Genomic DNA, 23,961 nt, shown 5'->3' on the forward strand with positions numbered 1-23,961 from the left:
GTATTGCGAATCGAGAATCGATGTATTGTCCCAGCCCTAATACACATGATGGTTATTGTAGTTCTAGACAAACATTTACTCATCTCACTTGTACTAAAACAGAGTCAGTATGCCTCAAAATGAATAAAAACAGTGAAATGGAATCTCAGAATATTGCGCAAACCTGCAATAATTAAATATATTAAATTAAACAAATATAATTGATGTATTTAATCTCACTTTAACCAATGTCTTTGCTGCTGACCTTTGATGATCCAATTCAACCATATTAATAAGCAAAAATTACTTCAGATAAACATCACATTTGTGATCATCCTGAAGCTTATTCATTTAAAAAACAAACAAGCCCAGCCCAGGTGAGAAAAAGTAACGCAAAAATAATGTAACGCATTACTTTCCATAAAAAGAAATGCAATTTGTTACTTTTTTTTCAGAGTAACGCAATACTGTAATGCATTACTTTTAAAAGAAACTTTCCACAACACTGATGACAACACATTTTTGTCAAAAAATGTATCTAAAAAAAATGCATCTCAATGCAGCCTTTCTGTTATGTTATAGGCCTACTATATGATTTTTTTTTAGTCAAAACAACAAGCATAGATGGTGGTTTTGTGGTTCTGTCCCATTCTGCACTGGGGCAGGCATACTTAATATAACTGTATCACTTTTCTAGTTCTATTTACTTTGATGCTGTTGAATTTCTTGTCTCGTTTAGTAACATATTGTCTTGTGATGAAAGAATGAGTTTGATCCTCAAAAAGATTAGTTAGCTGATTGTTACCCTCTTCGTGATTCAAGCATGGAGTGTTGAAGTGTGTGTTTTAAGGTTTTTAATGCATGTTTTTGCCTCTTGAGTGTTCATGTAATGAGTGTTTTTGTGATCTTGTCAGCATTGTAGGACAACAAGCAATTAGCTCTCCATGTACACTACTATTCAAAAGGCTGGGGTTACAATTAACTTAAATAACTGTTTTCTATTTGAATATGTTTAAAAATGTAATTTATTCCTGTGACGGCAAAGCTGAACTTTCAGCATCATTACTCCAGTCTTCAGTGTCACATGATCCATCAGAAATCATTCTAATATGTTGATTTGGTGCTTAAGAAATATTTCTTCTTATTATTATTATATTGAAAAACTGCTTAATATTTTTGTGGAAACTGTGACACATTTTTCCCAGAATCGTTGATGAATAGAAACTTCAAAAGAACAGCATTGGCAAAACGCTATATTGGCAACACACTAAGCAAACTCCAATCATGTCAGCAACCACAGCAGTTCCCTGGAAACCCACAAGCAGACGCAACTCACATTTTCTTTACAAAATGTTGAAATAGGGTAGCACTCACCCGGCAGTCCCGCTGTAGCGTCTTCGTCAGGGCGTTATATGTCTCTGTGTCAAAGTACAAGCCATCGTGCATGTCCACAAAGTCTAGGTCCTTATATGTGGGGCAGGACTTTTCCCGCTCTTTTCGTGAAGCCCGTCTCTTGTACGTGGAGCCCTTCAGGTCATATTTGTAGTGCATCTTTAAAGACCGTGGCAGAACGTTGTTCATAACCACAAGACGAATGTTGATTCCTCCAGACTGAACACAGTACAGGCCGTAGAATTTGGGGAGGAGAGTCCTTGGGTTCTGGTTGAGGTTCTGAGGAAGTGAAAAGAGATGTCATTTTTTTTTTAATGTTTATTAAAATGTTCAGAGTCAAATTTAAGTGTGTCATACTGTGGCTCTGTGAAACTAAAGGCACAAAACTTACACACTTCTCCTGAAATTTCAAACTATAACAGCTAGACAAGTGTTGAGTATAAGCGTAAACAAACTATTCTCTTGTGAAAACTACTGGCTTAAGTTATTCAACACAAAAATCTGCTAAATCATGGCTATTAGCAATAATGTTTACACAAAATACTGAACTGGAAAAGCTGGAAAAAGAGACACAGAGGACATATATATGACCTGACCATGAAGAATAGTCCTCTATAACAGCAAGATGCCTAAAAATGTCCATATTACATACACGTATTAAGCAACCAAAGCAAGTGTATAAATATTTTTATGAGAGGCATTTCACATCAAGACTGGCTAATATATAATGCACTGAGTGACAGAATGGCCTGTTTGCTACAAATATACACAGGAAAAATATTTCTAAATTATTTACTATTTTTATATTTAAATATGATTTCATTGATTTATTATTTTTAATTAATGTTCTAATTTTATTTAAAATATTATGTTTTAAAAATTATGTAAAATGCATTTTTGTAACTGGATAGAAATATTTATGGCTTATTTCAGCAACAAAAAGTAAACCTATATTCATTGCTTTAGATACTTCTGCACAAAAGTAAAAGGGTAGAGTGAAAGGTGAAAACTACAAAATTACGTATTATTAACTAAAATTATTATTATTAACTAAAATAACGTATTATTAAGTCCTGACTTATATACAAATCTGAGCTGTGTGTGTGTATATATATATATATATATATATATATATATATATATATATATATATATATATATATTTTTTTTCGGTGGTTCTTTGTTATATTTGTGTTATAATTAAAGGGTTAGATCACCCAAAAATGAAATTTCTGTCATTAATTACTCAGCCTCATGTCGTTCCACACCCGTAAGACCTTTGTTCATCTTCGGAACACAAATTAAGATATTTTTGATGAAATCCAAGAGGGTTTTTTTTATCCCCCATAGAAAGCAACGTAATTACCACATTCAAAGACATCATTAAAAGACATCAATTTTATCAAAAATATCTTCATTTGTGTTCCGAAGATGAACGAAGGTCTTATGGGTTTGGAACGACATGAGGCTGAGTAATTAAAGACAGAAATGTCATTTTTGTGTGAACTAACCCTTTAAATTTCAATAAACAAAATTATAAAAAAATTAAATACATGAGTAGGAATTTCTTAAAAAAAAAAAAAACAGACAGATGAGTGAGAACAGAACAGTCTGTACCACTGAATCACAGTGTTTTATTCAGGTTTCTTTACTAAAGAGATGAATGATTCTTTACTCTACTGAGACCTACCATGTAGTATCCTGGAAGCAGTTTTTGCAGGAACTCGGCCTCCTTGTGCTGGACGGTTTTGATGATGAACTCATCATCGCTGGTCAGGTAGAAGAGTGAGCCACTGGCACCCGGATTAGACAGCTCAATCAGAGGCTCTTTACAAATGGAATACTGCAGGATTACAACAAAAAACAATCCATTATAAATATATATACACATGCTGTCTGAGAGAGGCATATATATATATATATATATATATATATATATATCCTTTATTATTTAATTGTACCATCGATATTTCATTTAATTATGATAATTCAAGTACAAGTCTTGTGCCTGTTTTTCACATTTTTTGGCTTCTAATCACATATTGTAATGAATTGTAATTTGATTCATGGCTTATTGAAGAATTTTTTTAAATCCCTATGAAGAAAATAAAGGGAAACTAAGGCCACTAAAAAAGTGGGCGGTCTTGTTGTGTGCTATACAATCATCAAGAGCAGAAAACGTCTGAAATGCACAAGACTACAGCGTGTGCAACTTATAATGAGGTACTCTGGGACTTTTATGAAAGAACATCTGTTTTTACCCGTTTTAAATATATACCTCAAAATATAAATAAATAAATAATCACCCATTCATATTTATGTTAAACTGGCAACAAAGATTAAACTCAAAAGAAATGAGGCACTCATTATAAAACATCACCAATCTGACTGGCTGCAGTATAGGCCTACTGTGTTCTAATTGGAATATCCAAAAAACAGTTACACACTGTGCTTTACACACTAAAAGACCAGATTATTACTGCCTGGAAGTCCTGTGGTTTAATTAGGGTTGTGTAAAAACCCCAAACATTATGAGGTCTTAAAGCAAACATTTCTACTGCGTTTTCTGGCGGGATTCCCTGAGGAGGCCGGGACGCAGAAGCAGCATGAGGACAGTGTTGAACTGAGGCCAGACACTCATATTCAGGGCCTGCCTGATGAAAGTCAACAGTCACGTTGTACTTCCAGCCCAAACACATGGACATTAGCATTTGGACTGCGTGTCATCCCGCGTGCGTGTGGCTTCTTAATTAGCTTGCACTTCCTCTGGCCTATCTGCATAATTATAAAAATGTACACAACATACTCAGAAGAGCATAAAACATATTCTTTCATCTTTAGCCTGACCATTTACTTCTGTATTTTAGTCTTGCATTTACTTTTCTCATTCCTTATTAATAGTGCCCAGTTATAGTGCAAACAATCTACATTTTGAATTAAAGCACTTAGAAAACACATTGGGCACTGCTAGTGTATAAAAACTATGGGTATATTTAGAATAGCATAACACAAAACAACACATACCATTTTTGCATTATGCATGCACAATTATGCCAAATTTCTGTATGCATGGCTGTGTTTGGAATAGATTACTATCTCACTGAATACTGCCTACTACTAAATAAGCTACTGGATAAATGTTTCAAAACGTAGTACGCTACATTACTTTTAAGTATTTTTAATTTAATTTTGTGTACAAATGTCTTAAGTCTAGTCAGATAAATCAAATAATCAGACTAGAAAAGCTTTGCATTGTGGGATAGAGTATTCTGCGCAGTGTGCTCTGTTGTATACCGCACACTTTGGCAAATCTAGAAGGTCATCTGTGCAAACCTTGCACAGTGCACACTGTACTATATTTCAGTCATGACATCTCTCTGAGTAGTTTGTAACACATTTTATTAATAAGAAATATAAATGTGAATGTAAATAGGTTTGGTTTTGGCAGACTAGACAAAGGAGAACACCCGTAGCAGATCTAGACAGGTGGTGCTGGGGAGGAGGAGGGGCTATAGGGCCATACTGACTGAACTTGATCTAAAACAAAGGTGAGCAAAAAGTGAGAAAAAAGTCATTAAATTACGAGAACAAATCCGTTAAATTACGAATTTGTTCTCACAATTTAACAACTTTTTTCTCGTAGTTTAATGACTTTATTCTCAACATTTTATCTCGACTTTTTTTCTCGAAATTTAATGACCTTTTTTCTCATAATTTAACGAATTTGTTCTCATAATCTAACGACTTTTTTCTCGTAATTTAATGACTTTATTCTCAACATTTTATCTCGACTTTTTTCTCGAAATTTAACGAGTTTTTTCTCGTAATTTAACGAGTTTATTCTCAACATTTTATTTAGACTTTTTTCTCAAAATTTAACGAGTTTTTTCTAGAAATTTAACAACTTTAATCTCGAGATGGTTTTATTATTTTATTATTGCTTGGCCCTAATCCTCTTCCGTAGTGTTTTGAAATCGCCCATCGCTAGATATTGTTGAATAAAGTCGTTATTTAGTTTTTTGGCGCACAAAAAGTATTCTCGTCACTTCACAACATTAAGGTTGAACCACTGTAGTCACATGAACTGTTTTAAATATGACTTTAGTAGCTTTCTGGGCACTGAAAGTGTTAATTATCTTGCTGTCAATGCAGGCCTCACTGAGCCATCGGATTTCATCAAAAATATCTTAATTTGTGTTCTGAAGATGAACGAAGGTCTTAAGGGTGTGGAACGACATGAGAGTGAGTAATTAATGACAGAAATTTCATTTTTGATTGAACTAACCCTTTAAAAGTTGTTTACTGACAAAAAAGTAGCATACTATTATTTGAAATATTCAATGTTGCATACTAACATACTATTTATATATATACCATTATGAAAATACACTAAGACTTTCACATTTATGCATTTGGCAGATATTTTAATTCGAAACTATTAAATTGTAATAATATTTCACAATATTGCTGTATTTAATGTATTTTTCATCAAATAAATGCAGTACTGGTGAGCCCAAAACATTAGTATACGTGTTCGCTGGGAATAGAAAACATAACTTTGTCATTGCAAGCACCATCAACATAACTCTTAACCTAAATAGATTTAACTCCATCTAAGATCATTTTTGACTGAATCACTTCATGCAGATTTTTCTGGAATACTTAAGTGTGTCCATAGTAAATGCAAATAATAAGGATCTCCCATTCGCCTATGCAAAATGAAGAAAGCAAAAAAACGTTAGCTTTGAATGGTATTATGTAAAAAGGTATTCCCTTGTCATTAGAGACATCCAGCTTCTGCAACGCACACATTACATAATTAACATTTGTGTGCAATGCAAGCTCAAGGTGGTGCACAATAGATTCATAACAGAGGATGATATAATGCAGGTTCATAAATTACATGGGAAGACCAGACTATCAGGCATCTGGGAGTGATACCGCTCTGCTGGGTTAATTGCACGGCCGTTAAATGTCAAAGTGCAGAGGAGGCAATTAACAGCTCGAAAGAGATCATATGCCTAATCAGCATCATCCACCCTGACTTACACACGCAAACTCGCAGATTAAACTGTACGAGAGCTGCAGAGATGCTGCAGAGGCACTGCAGTGGCTGGGAGGCAGTGTTGCAGTGCAGGGAAACGTACACCTCCAACACCTCATCGCAATGTGCCAGGACACATCTTACATAGTGAGAACACATCAAACCAAACTGCTAATCCCTGCTGGGAATTTAGAAATGAGGACGTGGATTCTGAGTTCCTGCCAGTCACAGTTGGCAAGGTGTAGCGGTAAAGTTCATCAGTGGTCAGTAGTGCTATACTGGCACCTGATGTAAGCAGGCACTGGACTTTAATTCAAACAAAGACGCTTTGTTAGGGCCCAGACAGAGGGAACTTTTAGGGAATGGGACACATAATAATCTTGGCATTAATATGGAGGTGAAAATAGCATTTAATTAGAGTCATAGCAGTTCATGCGTGCATCTAGCTTTGCAATGATGAATGTGCAAAATAAGCCCTGGAACATGTACACTATTGTTCATAAGTTTAGGGTTGGTAAGATTTTTGAATGATTTTGAAGAAAGTCTCTTATGCTCACCAGGGCAGCATTTATTTAATCAAAAACAAAGTAAAAACAGAAATATTGTGAAACATTATAATAAATTAGTGCTGTCAAAATTAGCGTGTTAACACATGCGATTAATTTTTTCAGTTTAAAATATTTGGCGCAGCATCTGTTTTTTCTGTCATAATTTGGCTAGCGTTACATTATCATGCTCTTATTTACGAAAATGCTTTTATACCATTCAAACGCCACAAGACAAACAAGAACATGCTGTCTGTGCATGTCATGTCATGTGACACACACACAACTCGTGTGCAGAGAAAGACGTGCGCCAGTATCGAGTTCTCTTTTGCACTTGAACAAACAATAACACACAAAATTATGCCAAAATGACCGTTTTGTCGAATATTCTCTTAAAAGCTGTCTTAAATGAGTCAAAAAACATCTTAAACGAACTTAAAGAGTTGTGAGATGCGTGTCATATTCGGCAGGGGCAGTTCTTAAAGTCACAGCAGCCTAATAAACCAGTTGCTGCGATGTCTGTCATTAATGTTCATCAAAGAACAAAGGTAACAGACATAACTGTAGCTTTAATAAGGATTAATCTATATTTACTTAATAATTTATGAGGTGAAGACTGTAAAGTGTTTGATAACTTTATTCAGTTTCTGTATATTTCTTGTCTAAGGCCACAGGTAAATATGACATTATTGTTTTGAGTTCACTTAAAGGTGCCCTAGAATTAAAAATTGAATTTATCTTGGCATAGGTTAAATAACAAGAGTTCAGTACATGGAAATGACATACAGTGAGTCTCAAACTCCATTGTTTCCTCCTTCTTATATAAATCTCATTTGTTTAAAAGACCTCCGACGAACAGGCGAATATCAGCATAACACCGACTGTTACGTAACAGTCGGGATCATTAATATGTACGCCCCCAATATTTGCATATGCCAGCCCATGATCAAGCCATTACACAAGGGCAGAACGTCTGGATGTGCACAGCTGAATCATCAGACAAGGTAAGCAAGCAAGGACAACAGCGAAAAATGGCAGATGGAGCAATAATAACTGACATGATCCATGATAACATGATATTTTTAGTGATATTTGTAAATTGTCTTTCTAAATGTTTCGTTAGCATGTTGCTAATATACTGTAAATGTGGTTAAAGTTACCATCGTTTCTTACTGTATTCACGGAGACAAGACTGTCGTTATTTTCATTTTTTAAACACTTGCAGTCTGTATAATTCATAAACACAACTTCATTCTTTGTAAATCTCTCCAACAGTGTGTAATGTTAGCTTTAGCCATGGAGCATACTATCAAACTCATTCAGAATCAAATGTAAACATCCAAATAAACACCATACTTACGCGATTAGACATGCTGCATGACGAACACTTTGTAAAGATCCATTTTGAGGGTTATATTAGCTGTGTGAACTTTGTTTATGCTGTTTAAGGCAAGCATGAGCTCCGGGGGCGGGGGAGCACAAGAATTTAAAGGGGCCGCAGCCTAAATCGGCTCATATTTAATGATGCCCCAAAATAGGCAGTTAAAAAAAATAATTAAAAAAAATCTATGGGGTATTTTGAGCTGAAACTTCACAGACACATTCAGGGGGACACCTTAGACTTATATTACATCTTTTAAAAAGACGTTCTACGGCACCTTTAAATTGTAATGCCTAATAAATGTTGAAATTGACGGTTATACTGTAATGTTGAATGTCTATAGTTAATGTTTAAAAGCAATCAATGTCAGAGACATTGTAGAGTAGATCAATGTAGAGTAGCCATCAGTGATACTGGCCTTCATTCATAAAAAGATGCCATTAAACAAATATTTATTATTATTACAATATAAAAATTTTAAAAACTAAAGTTTTTATTCGCGATTAATTGCAGAAAAAATGTGTGATTAATTAGTTTAATCGATTGACAGCACTATTATAATATATTGAAATATATTACAAATTTTGAATGGTAGTGTATTTAATTCAAGTGTATTTCATGTTGACCTTTGTAAAAAATGTAGCCAAAATCAATAAGAAAAAGAAATCGAAAATTGCATTTTACCAAGTAATCATCTGGCTTGATCCCGAACAGCTCCCGGAAGTAACGGAAAGCCAGTGGTGCGTACGTCTTGAAACGGAAGTCTGGATAATGGTGTGCTGGAGTCAGGTTGCTTCCCTCACTGCAAAAGTAAAAGCATTTACTTAAGGTATCACAATAAACAAAGCGTATATGTGAATCAACTGTGTTTTTCATTACTGATCATCAACACAAGAGGCTTCTGGGCAGAATCTGTAAACATAATCCTGTAAGAGGACCAGAAATTGTGAGAAACTGTTACCCAATCTAAATGCTTCTTTATGCCCAAGGAACAGAGACACATTTGATCTTTCTGAGCCCCATTGAGTGTGTCCTTGTTGCAATGTGACCCACCAGCAGTAAACACCACAGGTACTCTTTTCCAGAGACACACAACAGTAACCAATGCCTGAGGACAAGGAGGTCCTAGTCATACTCTACTAACGGTTACACAAACTAAAGACCAGGGTCAGCCACATCAGTTACACATGATGAAATGTAAGCAAACCCTGGGGGAAAAAAATCCTGTAACCCACTTTTCGCCTTTTCTATTATGAGGCAGGTCATTAGTATTTGGATTAACCCCGTTTGAGTAATTCCTAAAAGTGTGACTTGAAAGGGCCAGATGATGTCATAATCACTCGCTTTAAAACGATAAACAAAAAGTGTCTGTGATCCCTCATAACAAATAAGTTAGAGAGTTGCTGTTTTTCAGGGCACTTGAATAAGTTCTGAGCATTAGCTTTTGCAGACGATGTCCTATTATTAAACGCTAAACCCCAATCCGTGCCCATTGTGTAACCCAATCCAAAATGTACAACGGACCTCTGAATTAGAGCTTGTTTTTAAGAACTAAAACAATAGCAGGCCGATGAGGGGCAGACGACTGACCTAACTCTGAAAAATGGGGCTTTGGCATGTGCAAATCTGTCTCATAGATGTATGAGTCATTTCTCTAGGCCTGTTTTTGGCAATTTTACCTGATTACCTTATTCTGAAAAGCATGAATAATAACTATAGAATGAATAACAAATACTTCTGAGTAATATAAAAAAGAATTGCTTCGGAGACCGATATTTCAATCAATATGTAAAATTACAATTTGATGATATGCCTATAAAGTCAATAATATCAAAGTCTGAGCATTGAGCATTCCCTGTTTAATAATAATCTACCCTCTATGAAAAATGCCTGTGATATTCTATTTCTGGTTTTTGTTATATAGATATGCCCAATAGAGCCATAATATAATAAAATAGTTATGTTTTTTTAGAATATTACTGCTGTAATGTGAATCACGCGCTTGTCATTTCATTTTATTCAAATTGTACCGGTAATTCCAAGTGCATCTAAAGCATGTGAGCATACATACTAGTCTACATTTGTTATGCATAATCTCTACTACTTTTTACTATAAATATACATTACTGTGCAAAAGTTTGGGGTCAATTAACTTTTTTTTTTTTTTAAAGAAATTAATACTTTTATTAAGCAAGGATGCATTGGATTCTTTTTAACTTTCTATTCGTCAAGGAATCCTAAAATAAATGTATTATGGTTTCTATATTTTAAAAAACAACTGTTTTCAACATTTATAATAATAAGCAATGTTTCTTGAACAGCAAATCACCATATTAGAATGATTTCTAAAAGATCATGTGACACTGAAGACCTGAGTAGTTCAACTTTGCCATCACATGAATAAATTGCATTTTAAAATATATTAAAATAAAAAATTGTTATTTTAAATTGTAAACATATTTCACAATTTTAATGTTTTACTGTATTTTTACTGTACTATATCAAAAAAATGAGGCATTGGTAAGTATACAAATCTTACAGACTGTAAAATTTTGGGTTACGGTAGAGTAACAATAAAAAACGTGCTTTAAAGTTTAGATTCTTTCAGTTTTGACCAACTTATTGTAAGTCATGTCCACTTCTGCTTTTAACCAAATACACAATATAGATACAGATAATGGCTTTGTTGCACACCCCTAGTATGCAGTAAATACAGGATATTATGCACAGTATGCAATCTTTAAAGGGGTCCTCGATTATGATTTTACTTTTTTTAACTTTAGTTAGTACGTAATGTTGCTGTTTGAGCATAAACAACATCTTTACGACACTCAAAGTTCAGTGCAAAGGGAAATATTTTCTTTTACAGAAATCGCTTGTTAAGGACTACAACAAACGGCTGTCACTGTTACTGACAATAGTTGTTTTGGCTGCGTGAGATTCTCCAGTTTTGTTGTTGTTGAGCAACAGAAGCGCAAGCTGTTAAAGCTCCGCCCTCTACTGGAAAGTGGGCCGGGAGCAGCAGCTTATTTGCATTTAAAGGGACACACACAAAAAAACGGCGGCTTGTTTTTATTCACACCCAATTAGGGGCAAATTTGAAAAGCTATAATAAATGATCTGTGGGGTATTTTGAGCTGAAACTTCACAGACACATTCTGGGGACACCAGAGTCTTATATTACATCTTGTGAAAAGTGGCATAATAGGCATCCATACATTCAAACGTTGCATAAAGCATTTTGCTTCATCACATACACAATATTGTAAGTAAGTAGTACACTAGTATTCCATGCCGAACACAACCAGACTGTCAAATTGGTTCAAACTGAGGGTGAGCACATGCAACTGGACTGCAATCCCCAGTGAGAAAATCAGGCTCTATAAATAAGGAAGTCAGGCTAGTGGATCAGTGGCGTCCCTTTGAATCTTGTATATATTCTGCTCACTCAAAAGAGTCTTTTGGGAATCATTTGTGCAAGAATCAACTGTGCAGGATTTAGCATGAGCTCAGGTTTCTGGTTCTCATGATACACTCTCTTTAGTGCGTGATTAATCGGTGCAAGAAGATTTCCCTATTTGAGAAGAAATAAAGAGCAGATGACCCAAACTAAATGCAATAGGTGAGAATTTGAGAAATTTCCAGACCACTTTGACAACAAAATAGACAAAACAACAATATGCACAGGCAGCGTCCTGCACAAGTATGCATCCTCTGTCCATACCTGGGTAAAAACACACTCTCCACCACATAGAAGTCCTGCATGAGCACATCTCGGTCAGGTTTTGAGGTCAGATTCCCCACGGTATAACCAATGCCAAGCTGGATAGCTCCTTTTAGGGCAGATGAAGTAGTCTGAAACAATATTGGTAATAAAAAGCAAAACAAATTAGTATAGAGAAATTTTGAAACCTGCTCTTACGTGGGTTTATTGAGGTCATTTTTAGATGCACAAAACTAAACTTGCCTCCTAAATCTCCTTTGGTTAAACAAATGACATTTGTGGGTCAAACTCTTGAGCAAGGTTCACTGCAAGTATTTTATCAGCCATAACATGAAAAGGTGTGTAGCGTCTGACTACAGGTGTGTAGAGTCTAAAAAAAGCATCAGATCTTGGAATTTCGGAAAGTTCATTGATAGGCCTCTGTTGATACCAACATTTAGAAGGGTGGACATTATCAACATACTAAACTCGTCATTGGACACGCTGACAATAAGGTGATTGAAAAATGTAGCTCATTCTTCACTGAACAATTTGTTGATCGTTTTTGTTTTATCAACATGCAGCAAAACTCTGATGTACATAGTCATGAATTCAGAGGCTGTGCCTTGGAAAAGTTTCCGTTTTGTTTTGTTTTATATACAAACGGCATATCCGGGTAAATGCTGCCTGATTTTCAAAGTCATCGGATTGCTTTTCTTCTCACACTATACACAACTGTCTGGGGTACCATTTATAGTTGCTGCTGTGTGCACATTACATGACGGATCGGCGGCATTTCATTTCTGTCTGGTCCACAAACTACATTTCACGACCAAATAAGCGAGAGAACTGATACAGAAAATAACGCAAGATCTGTTTCAAGTCTATGACTCCTCCCCCTCTTCCTTCCCTTTCCCTGTATCTTGCGCTTTCATTGGTTGTAGGTCGCTGGGGATGTAATTTCCAGTCAAAACACATTTTGCACTTCATGACTTTATTGGGAGATATGATGGTCCTTGGTTCTACCATTGAAAAAAGTGTAACGGCTAACTTGGATAACGTGTGCTTTGATAACCAATCACATTACAGCCTTGATGTCATTTCATTATGCAATCACTGTTTGTGGATACCATAGAAATGAATGAGAAGTGCTGTAAACTAAATCATACCTGTCACAACAATTGTCCGTGACCTCTCTTATAAAACAGCATTTTGTTTGGTGTAAACTCTAAAAATAGATCATTCCAAAAGGAATGTTTAAGAGTAAACATGTCGAAGATAGCCAATTGGCTGTCGATTCATTAAATGATAAGCTCACAAAAGCGCTTTATTCAGCATAGTGAAGCGTTTCCTCCATTGACATCCATTCAAAACAAGGCCTCTTGTGTCCTTCCCTGCGTACCGCAGCGTAACACTATTTTCGGCTAAGGTCACAGACGGGTCCAGATATTTAGCATTCCAAGGGCCAGATTTACTAATGGCTTGCACCAGCACGCAGTAAAAAATTAGCACTGAAACAGCGTGGAAGGGTTATTTTTGCGGCTGACCTTATTGCACATGCATTTGTAAGAGTTTCCCTTTCAGACACAAAATGTATGGGAGGAGAGTATTTAAAGGTGCCATCGAACGTTTTTTTACAAGATGTAATATAAGTCTAAGGTGTCCCCTGAATGTGTCTGTGAAGTTTCAGCTCAAAATACCCCATAGATTTTTTTAAATAAATTTTTTAACTGCCTATTTTGAGGCATAATTAGAAATGCACTGATTCAGGCTGCGGCCCCTTTAATTGCTCGCGCTCTCCGCCCACTCCCAAGCTCTCGACTCACTGTTCACACAGCTAATATAACCCTCAAAATGGATCTTTATAAAGTGTTCATCATGCAGCATGTCTAATCGCGTAAGTATGGTATTTATTTGGATGTTTACATTTTATTCTGAATGAGTTTGATAGTGCTCCGTGGCTAAGAGATTTATAAAGAATGAAGTTGTGTTTATGCATTATACAGACTGCAAGTGTTTAATAATGAAAATAGCGACGGCTCTTGTCTCCGTGAATACAGTAAGAAACGATGGTAACTTTAACCACATTTAACAGTACATTAGCAACATGCTAACGAAACATTTAGAAAGACAATTTACAAATATCACTAAAAATATCATGTTATCATGGATCATGTCAGTTATTATTGCTCCATCAGCCATTTTTCGCTGTTGTCCTTGCTTGCTTACCTAGTCTGATGATTCAGCTGTGCACAGATCCAGACGTTAATACTGGCTGCCCTTGTGTAATGCCTCGATCATGGGCTGGCATATGCAAATATTGGGGGCGTACATATTAATGATCCCGACTGTTACGTAACAGTCGGTGTTATGTTGAGATTCGCCTGTTCTTCGGAGGTCTTTTAAACAAATGAGATTTATATCAGAAGGTTGAAACAATGGGAGTTTGAGACTCACTGTATGTCATTTCCATGTACTGAACTCTTGTTATTCAACTATGCCAAGGTAAATTAAATTTTCAATTCGATGGCACCTTTAAATGAATCATGCAAAGTGATTTACTAAGGTTTGAGCTAGTCAATTTACTGGTATTTGTGCCATAATTTAACGTTAAAAAAGCATGTCTTAAACCAAACACAAATTTGTGCTGCTCTTGGTAGATTGCGTTGGTCATTATGAAAATGATCCGACTGAGTCTGTGTTCTTTAATTTGAGCATCATCATGTGGAGATCTTTCCACTCCCATCGGAGCTTTTACGGAATTGCGCTTTCACACTAATTTGCCCTGTTTAGTAAATCTGGCCCTAAACATTTCACAGGCCTCAGCGACGCATTGGCTTCTCTCAGAGAGATAATACACACTACGTGATTGTCACTCACATAAACAAGCATCAATTTCCGCAACAGTCTACTCTAGATCTACATATTATGTGTAAACAACATCATTGACAAGGAGCTATTGTGGTTAATATTTATAAATTAGTGCTGTCAAACAATTAATCAACCGCAATTAATCAATCAATTAACCGCATCCAAAATAAAAGTTTGTGTTTACATAATATGTGTGTGTACTGTGTATTTTTATTATGTATATATAAATACACACACATGCATGTATATATTTAACAAAAATCTATTATATTTATATATAAAATATTTATAATTATATATAATATAATTATATATATATATATATATATATATATATATATATATACACACATGTAAATATTCTTAAATATATACATTAATATGTGTGTGTATTTATATATATATTAAATACATGATTAATCAATTAAATTCGCAATTAATCATTTGACAGCCCTATTATCAATAAATCAAATGTAAAAAAATGTATACATCATATAAAAATAAAAACAAAAAAAATAACAGAGAATAGAAAAATACAAAAAAAGTCATATTTTATAATAATGGGGTCTCCATTAAAAAAACAAAACAAAAGAAAACATTAATGAAAAACAATTTACCTTTTTGTATGTTTTCTCTCTACTGTTATTGCTAGACCCGCTGACTCCATTCTCATTGGCTGATGACATCTACATGAAGCAATAAAGAGTTAGAAGTTACACAAGACTAGTTTACAGTCATTAGCTGAGTGTATGTAAATAATGTCCTCAGGCCGTGTCCACCCGTAAACCATCAGATTTGCAAAAGAGCCCGACAAGGACCACAGGATATCCTGCCAGAGTAATTGAGTGGCTTGTAAATGCAGCACATGTGTGGCTCTGCTAATAAAATATGATGCAATTAGGGTTTACCTTGTTTTAACCAAGAACACAGGTGTTGGTCTGCTGTTCAGCGCTGCTGCATGGCTCAGTCATGTGGACCGGGTGAAAAGCAGAGTTCAGGCTCAGAATTGATGTTCTTCCTGTCAATCAGAGGATGGGAAGGGAAGGGGTGTGTTCTAGTTAGTATGGGAGTGGATGGAAAACCAAAAAGTTTTAATGTCAAAAAACAATCTGACATGCCATCAGTCCTGTTTCAACCCAAAAAATTTTACTTTGACCATAAAGATGTTTTTGCACTGCTGCGTTATTTAGTGACATGACAAATTAAGAACATATTAAATACTAATAATTTTTATTAGTCTTTGCAATTCTGTTTGTAAATCTAGAGGTGCAGAAACTACACACAAAGATTGATTTCAGGCATTCTCAACGAGACAATGCAGAATGTTTTTAAGTTGATCTTGTGACCACCTAAGTGTGTGTTTGCAGCCACGGCACTGAATAAACGGTGCGTCGTAAAGTCAGCAGACAGAGTGCAGGGCCTCACAGTCTGTGTAAATGAGGAATAACGGTCTTTCAGACTGTCTGCATAAACAAACTGTGAGACCGAGCCCTTATTCAGAGTCAAGAGCAGCCTGTGACTCTAAAGCTTCCCTGCCATTCGCTCTGTGCCAGCACGTTTATATCGGTGGGTCTGCAGAGAGGGAAAACAGAGGTAAAGCCCAGTGAAAGTGTGGACGATTGCTCCTGATAACCAGCTGCTGTCTGAGGAGCGTCTAACACCTGCATGTCAGTTCACCCTGCTATTCAGATCTATTACACAATCCACTGCGAGTAAAACAAGTCATCAAAGTTGAGTTCATGCAAAAACACAACCTCCTTCTTGTGTCATTAACCATATCATCAATAATGCGTCAGCACTGACCAACAATCAACATAGAGGCTATAAAATTGTGTATAAATTACACTTGGAAAAGGGCACATCATACATCACAAAGCTTACTCATGGAGCAGTGTTTAAATATACAAGCGATCGCTAGCCAGATGCATCATGGAACATTAAGATCAAATAAAGCACTAAGACACAAGAGGTCATGCAGCAGACTGACTTAACCATAGTTAAAAGGGTGTAAAAATACACAGAACCTGATTTCACCAAGTACAACACATTCCTGGATCAACATCTTTGTTGATCCTGGAACAACATTCCAATCAACCAATCAGATTTGAGGGACACGTTTACAGTTTATGTCAAGTTTAGGCTTACAGCCAGGTTTAGGTGCTTCTACATTAGTGTTATTCATCTATCATTTCCCTCTGATTTAATGGTTATTGATATGGCTAGCGTTACATTTTTGGACAGGGATGTTGTTCCAGGATCAACAAAATATGTTGACCAAGGAACACGTCTAACTCTGCAAAATCAGGATGTGCTAAAAAGACCTCTTGTGTTGTTACCTCTTGTGGATTAAAGGATTAGTTCACTTCAGAATTCAAATTTCACCCCATGTCATCCAAGATGTTTATGCCTTTCTTCAGTCGAATATAAATTAAGGTTTTTGAGGAAAGCATTCCAGGATTTTTCTCCATATAGTGGACTTCAATGGCTACCAACGGGATGAAGGTTCAAATTACAGTTTCAATGCAGCTTCAAAGGGCTCTACACGATCCCAGCTGAGGAATAAGGGTCTTATCTAGTGAAACGATCGGCCATTTTCTAAAAAAAAATTAAAAATGTATATATTTTTTAACCACAAATGCTCATCTTGCACTGCTCTGCGATGCGCCACGCATTATGTAATCACACTGGAAAGGTCACGCATGACGTAGGTGGAAGGTTTTCTAGGTTTTATGTTCCTTGTAACATAAAACCTAGTTTAATATACAGCATATGACGTTATTCTATAATTCAGTTAAAACAATAGTCTCATTGTAAGAAGCACAAACAAATTATGTGGCAGTGACAGTGGAAAAGACGGATCAGGAAGTGCTCTCAGAAGAGGCAAGTGCCCTTTAAAGGTATTAAAGATATGTGACCATGTGCCAGATATTAAGAGGACAGAGAACAGAAAACACTTATGTTTCTATCACCATAACACTTCAAAAACCTTTGCACTCTCTCTCTCTCTTTATCTATCTCTTCTTCTCATTCGTTCTTCTCTTTGTGGTTGCTATGAGTCCAGGTTCAGTGCTTGTAAACAGTGGCCGTACTGTATCCACCCAATGGCATTGAGGGGCATACGACCCCCTGAAAATTCTGGTTTGACTTGTAATCAACACAATCAGTTGGGCACACTGATTGAAGAGAGTCTCAGCACTTCTCGGGTCAGTCTCTCAAAGCCATCAATCATTCAAATTTTCAAGTACATTTTTAGCTCCTAGATTTTTAACTGAATGACAAACATGATTTTTAAAGAAACATTATACAAATTCTTTTTACCTCAGATTCCTTAAAGGGGACCTATTATGCCCCTTTTCACAAGATGTAATAAGTCTCTGGTGTCCCCAGAATGTATCTGTGAAGTTTCAGTTCAAAATACCGCACAGATCATTTATTCTAGCTTGTCAAATTTGCCCCTATTTGGGTGTGAGTAAAAACACGTCATTTTTGTGTGTGTCCCTTTAAATGCAAATGAGCTGCTGCCTCCCGGCCCCCTTTCCAGAAGAGGGTGGAGCTTAAACAACTCACGCTTCGGTTGCTCAACAACAACAAAACTGGAGAATCTCACGCAGCCAAAATGAGGATTGTCAGTAACAGTGTTCAGCCTTACATTTTCCAAATCGGAGTGTCTTAAACCTCTTGACAAACTAAAAGATGTTAATTAAATTTTTATAAATTTGAAATAAAATATATAGTTTGTACTGAATGTCAGCTTGCTTATTTTACTCAAGATAAGGATTTATTAGGTCCACATATCATGCAAACAAGAAACAATGCTTCTAACCACAGGTCGAGACCTGTCGTTCCAACCACACAACTTTACGAAGCCCTTTGCGAATGTTCGTTGGAACTATGATTTCGGGAAACACCGACTCGTCGAACTATGCTAATAGCTGCGACCATAGTTGTGATTGGTCAATCACTCTTCGAGCGTGTTCTGAAATGTCACGCCCCTTACCATAACAACTCAACCAGGATGCCCTGCTACAAAATTAAAATATTAGTTCATAAACATTTACTGTGTATTAAGTATAAAATATGTACTCATTATGCAAAAAATCTAAACATTACTAATGACAATTTAGCATCAACATGTTTATTCTCAGTTCTGCCTCCCAAATGTTGTACAATGTGCAGTCATCCCAATTCTACTAACTTTAAAATGATATTTTAAAGTGGAAACTTACATTTCAAGAACTATTCATGTGTGTGTGTGTTTGTATGTGCATGTTTTTGTGACATATCAGGACACAAATGTGTATAATGACATGGGTATGACATAAGTATTACAAAAAGAGGTGACTTATGAGGACATTTTCCCCACTTTTCAAAAGGCTTATAAATCATACAGAATGAGTTTTTTTGAGAAAGTAAAAATGTGCACAGTTTCCTGTGATGGTTAGGTTTAGGGGTAGGGGTAGTGTAGGGGGATAGAAAATACGGTTTGTACAGTATAAAAACCATTACGCCTATGGAATGCCCCCACAATTCACAAAAACAAACGTGTGTGTGGGGGGGGGTGGGTCAAAATTCCATGTCCGTTCATTTTAATTGAGGGCTTAAAGCTAGAGAAACAGGATTAGGGCCGTATCCAACATGGCACAGGCCTCACGGATGCACTCTTTGTTCTGACTGGAGGTTCTTTCTTCAGTTCGCTAATTGGATACAGTGACAGTGATTACATAACTGGCTTAGTGTACTGTGTGAAGTTTCCCGCTAAAAGCGGTAATTGGATATTATGCTATTAAAGGCATTTTTGAAGAATTTGTTGTACTTGGACAATATGCACAGCTTTGCATTGGAGTACAATGAAGCTATAAATACTAACTATTGTTGTACAGATACAGTCAGTGTGGAGGCATATGCAAAAACGAAGAGAAATGTCCAATAGAGATTTGGGTAATTTTATAAAATTCTATAGATTTTTGTTTACTTAAAACAATGCAAAAAAGATCCAGATAAAATCCAAAGCTGACATTTTCCCCAGTCAAATAAATGAAAGAAGACTAAAAAAAGTCTGCTGTGAATACAAGCTGAAATTGAAGTTATTTCAAAACTGATAATAAGACTGAAATAAAAATGAATAAAAACAATACAGACCTAATAAAAATGACAAAAAATACTAAAACGTAAAATATAAAAATAATTAAAAATATGAATAAAAACTATAATGGTACTAAAATAATACTGGTTTGAATTAGGTGATAACCGCCCCATCATTTCCAGTCCTCTCTCTCCTCTAGGCAAATAGAAAATGCATTTTTATTCAGTGATGTTGCTGAGCTTATCTTAAGACCTCTGAGGAACAGCAGGGGAGTGTCAGAAGGAGGAAGAGCAAGATAAAGGAAAGGAGCAAAGAGTAAACGATAGGGACGACATTCAGGCTACGCTTCTATTTACTATTCTGAGCGAGTTCAACTCAGCATGAGCCAGGTGATCAAGCAGACCAACTGCTGAAAGACTCGACTCATAACAAGGGCAGAGCGGTTCACTGTGAAAGTCAAACGGGAGAAAATAGACAGCTTGAGAGAGGCCGTAAACATATTTCACCCAAGTATTTAAGCAAGGGTTGCAGTACTCGAGGGGGCAAATAGACTAAAGTTAATGTCTGTGCCATCCAACCTGAAGTGGTACACTGTGTCCTGATTAAGTAAATCACATTTTTTACATTTTTAATAACACTTTTTGCATACAATGAGCACGGAACACCGTAGTAAAATACTCTGACAGAGTTTCCTGATATATTTACTCAACTACGTTGCAATGGCAGTAGGCTAGTGATTCTACAGCATGACCAATGTAGAAAGATTACCAAATGACTGACTCAGTTATAAACCGAATCTTTAGTGAATCAAAAATATACAACACAACCAGGCTGTGTGCGAAATCGCCCCCCTATACCCTTAAACAGGGCACTATTTGAGGGAACAGCAATTTGCAGTGGTGTCCAAAACTATAGTGGACGTTATTGAGTGCACTCATTCAATCCCATAATGCAACGCAATAACAAGTGTACAACCAATGGCTAGAGAATATCCATAATGTGCCAAATGAATTCCCACATCTGACCTGAAGATGGCGTCCGCAGCTGAATCATCCATCCATCCATCCATTTTCCAAACCTCTGGTTCAATGTGGCTACAGCATTAAATCATATAGGTATAAATTCCTTTTTAATTGATTATTAAATTGTTTAATTATGGTTTATACATGCTAGTGTCCATGACAGAGATAAATCTTTTCATTACTACTGGAGCTGCCAGTAACTTTCAAATAGCAAGCACAAACTGTGCGAAAGCGGCAGTCATTATGAACCGGTTCTTTTTAGCGAATCAAACACATGCAGCACATCTGATGTAGTCCAATTCCAGAATGAATGACTCTTATGCACCAATTCTTTTTAGTGAATCAAAAACATATAGTGCCACCAGTATAGTTCAATTCTCAAACAAATGAATATTATGAGTCAGTTCCTTTTAGTGAATCAAACAAATACATTGCATTCTGTGTAGTCTGACTGCAGAACAAATGACTCTTATGAACTGGTTCTTTTTAGTGAGTCAAACACATAGGCTGCGTTTAAAGGGTTAGTTCACCCAAAAATGAAAATTCTGTCATTTATTACTCACCCTCATGCCGTTCTACACCCGTAAAACCTTCGTTCATCTTCAGAACACAAATTAAGATATTTTAGTTGAAATCCAATAGCTCCGTGAGGCCTCCATAGGGAGCAATGGACACTTCCTCTCTCAAGATCCATAAAGGTACTAAAAACATATTTAAATCGGTTCATGTGAGTACAGTGGTTCAGTATTAATATTATAAAGCGACAAAAATATTTTTGGAGCACCAAAAAAACAAAATAACGACTTATTTAGTGATGGCCGATTTCAAAACGCTGCTTCATGAAGCGTCGGAGCATAAATGAATCAGTGTATTGAATCATGATTCAGATCGCGTGTCAAACTGCCAACGGCTGAAATCACGTGACTTTGGCGCTCCGAACAGCAGATTCGACACACTGATTCATAACGCTCCGATGCTTCCTGAAGCAGTGTTTTGAAATCGGCCATCACTAAATAAGTCGTTATTTTGTTTTTTCTGGTGCTCCAAAAATATTCTCAACACTTTATAATATTAATATTGAACCACTGTACTCACATGAACCGATATAAATTTGTTTTTAGTACCTTTATGGATCTTGAGAGAGGAAGTGTCCATTGCTCCCTATGGATGTCACGACCGTCAGTGAGAGTGCCCGAATTAGCCACTTGAGGGCACTCCATCCTGGACTGTTTTCACCCCATTGACTACACTACCCATAACGCACTGCCGGACTCATTATCCATTATCACATCATTACACCCAGCTGTCATGTATTTTGTAATCAGTGTCTGTCTATTTAATCTCAGTTGTTTCTGTCCTCAGTTGTGGTTTGTTGTATTTGTTACGTGCACTGTTTTATATCTCTGGCTTGTTGTTTTGTGGACTGATTACCTGGATTTTGACCTCTTGCCTGCCTTGGATTTACGTTTCTGGACTCCCCAATAAATACTTATGCTGCACTTGGATCTTTTACATCTTGTTCTTGTGCACCCGTGACAGAACAAACCACCAGACAACAGATCCAGCAGCATGAGCTTCCGGATTCCTCCGCCAGCCACCACGAGGGAGCGGATGGCTCAAGTTCGGGCTTTGACGGCCCAACGTCAGGACGGCTGGGAGGTAGGATGCTTCGCCAAGGTCTTTTGGACGATGGCGGTGGGGCTGGGGTACAATGATGCAGCTTTAAAGGATTTCTTTAATTGCTGCCTTGACGATCCTCTGCCTCAATGTGAGATGGAAGGGCTACGGATTTTAGACTTCTGGAGATTTGCCGCATATCTCCGCCATCGGAGAGAATGGACCTCACCGAGTCAACCAGGCAGTCTGCATGCTCCAGCCCAGGAATCCGTTTCAGAAGGCACAGGGGAGGTGGGCGCTGAGCCTCAGCTTCACTCCGGTAAAGGGAGGAGGAGGAGAAGAAGGCTTCTTCCATCCTTCAAGGCCCGGAGGCCGCTCCAGCCAGTGAGTCAGCTCCAGCCAGTGAGTCAGCTCCAGCCAGTGAGTCAGCTCCAGCCAGTGAGTCAGCTCCAGCCAGTGAGTCAGCTCCAGCCAGTGAGTCAGCTCCAGCCAGTGAGTCAGCTCCAGCCAGTGAGTCAGCTCCAGCCAGTGAGTCAGCTCCAGCCAGTGAGTCAGCTCCAGCCAGTGAGTCAGCTCCAGCCAGTGAGTCAGCTCCAGCCAGTGAGTCAGCTCCAGCCAGTGAGTCAGCTCCAGAGCCCGCTCCAGCCAGTGAGTCCGCTCCAGCCAGTGAGTCCGCTCCAGAGCCCGCTCCAGCCAGTGAGTCCGCTCCAGAGCCCGCTCCAGCCAGTGAGTCCGCTCCAGCCAGTGAGTCCGCTCCAGCCAGTGAGTCCGCTCCAGCCAGTGAGTCCGCTCCAGCCAGTGAGTCCGCTCCAGCCAGTGAGTCCGCTCCAGAGCCCGCTCCAGCCAGTGAGTCCGCTCCAGCCAGTGAGTCCACTCCAGAGCCCGCTCCAGTCAGTGAGTCCATTCCAGAGTCCGCTCCAGTCAGTGAGTCCACTACAGAGCCCGCTCCAGTCAGTGAGTCTACTACAGAGCCCGCTCCAGCCAGTGAGTCTACTACAGAGCCCGCTCCAGCCAGTGAGTCCACTCCAGAGCCCGCTCCAGCCAGTGAGTCCACTCCAGCCAGTGAGTCCACTCCAGAGCCCGCTTCAGTCAGTGAGTCCATTCCAGAGCCCGCTCCAGCCAGTGAGTCCACTCCAGAGCCCGCTCCAGTCAGTGAGTCCACTACAGAGCCCGCTCCAGTCAGTGAGTCTACTACAGAGCCCGCTCCAGCCAGTGAGTCTACTACAGAACCCGCTCCAGCCAGTGAGTCTACTACAGAGCCCGCTCCAGCCAGTGAGCCCGCTCCAGCCAGTGAGCCCGCTCCAGCCAGTGAGCCCGCTCCAGC

At 37.6% G+C, this 23,961-nt stretch overlaps 1 protein-coding gene across 3 annotated transcripts in view; it reads right to left on the minus strand.

The window, feature by feature from the left end:
• The window catches only part of pip5k1bb (phosphatidylinositol-4-phosphate 5-kinase, type I, beta b), a 57,708-nt gene that overhangs the window by 23,326 nt on the left and 10,421 nt on the right, over positions 1–23,961 (minus strand). For 2 of the 3 annotated variants that reach the window (XR_007187427.1, XM_048209598.1), the window contains exons 2-7: positions 15,824–15,933; positions 15,533–15,601; positions 12,066–12,196; positions 9,026–9,143; positions 3,062–3,214; positions 1,354–1,650 (exon numbers count right to left, since the gene is read on the minus strand). Coding sequence is in view for 2 of the 3 variants with exons in the window: in XM_048209598.1 (XP_048065555.1) it covers positions 1,354–1,650; positions 3,062–3,214; positions 9,026–9,143; positions 12,066–12,196; positions 15,533–15,601 (768 nt within the window). In the remaining variant the exon portion in view is untranslated. Of the gene's footprint in view, positions 1–1,353; positions 1,651–3,061; positions 3,215–9,025; positions 9,144–12,065; positions 12,197–15,532; positions 15,602–15,823; positions 15,970–23,961 lie in introns of all 3 variants that reach the window. The other variant, XM_048209599.1, reaches the window with a different exon arrangement.

This window comes from Megalobrama amblycephala, linkage group LG12 (assembly GCF_018812025.1).
Source record: "Megalobrama amblycephala isolate DHTTF-2021 linkage group LG12, ASM1881202v1, whole genome shotgun sequence".
In the NCBI taxonomy this organism is placed as follows: Eukaryota; Metazoa; Chordata; class Actinopteri; order Cypriniformes; family Xenocyprididae; genus Megalobrama; species Megalobrama amblycephala.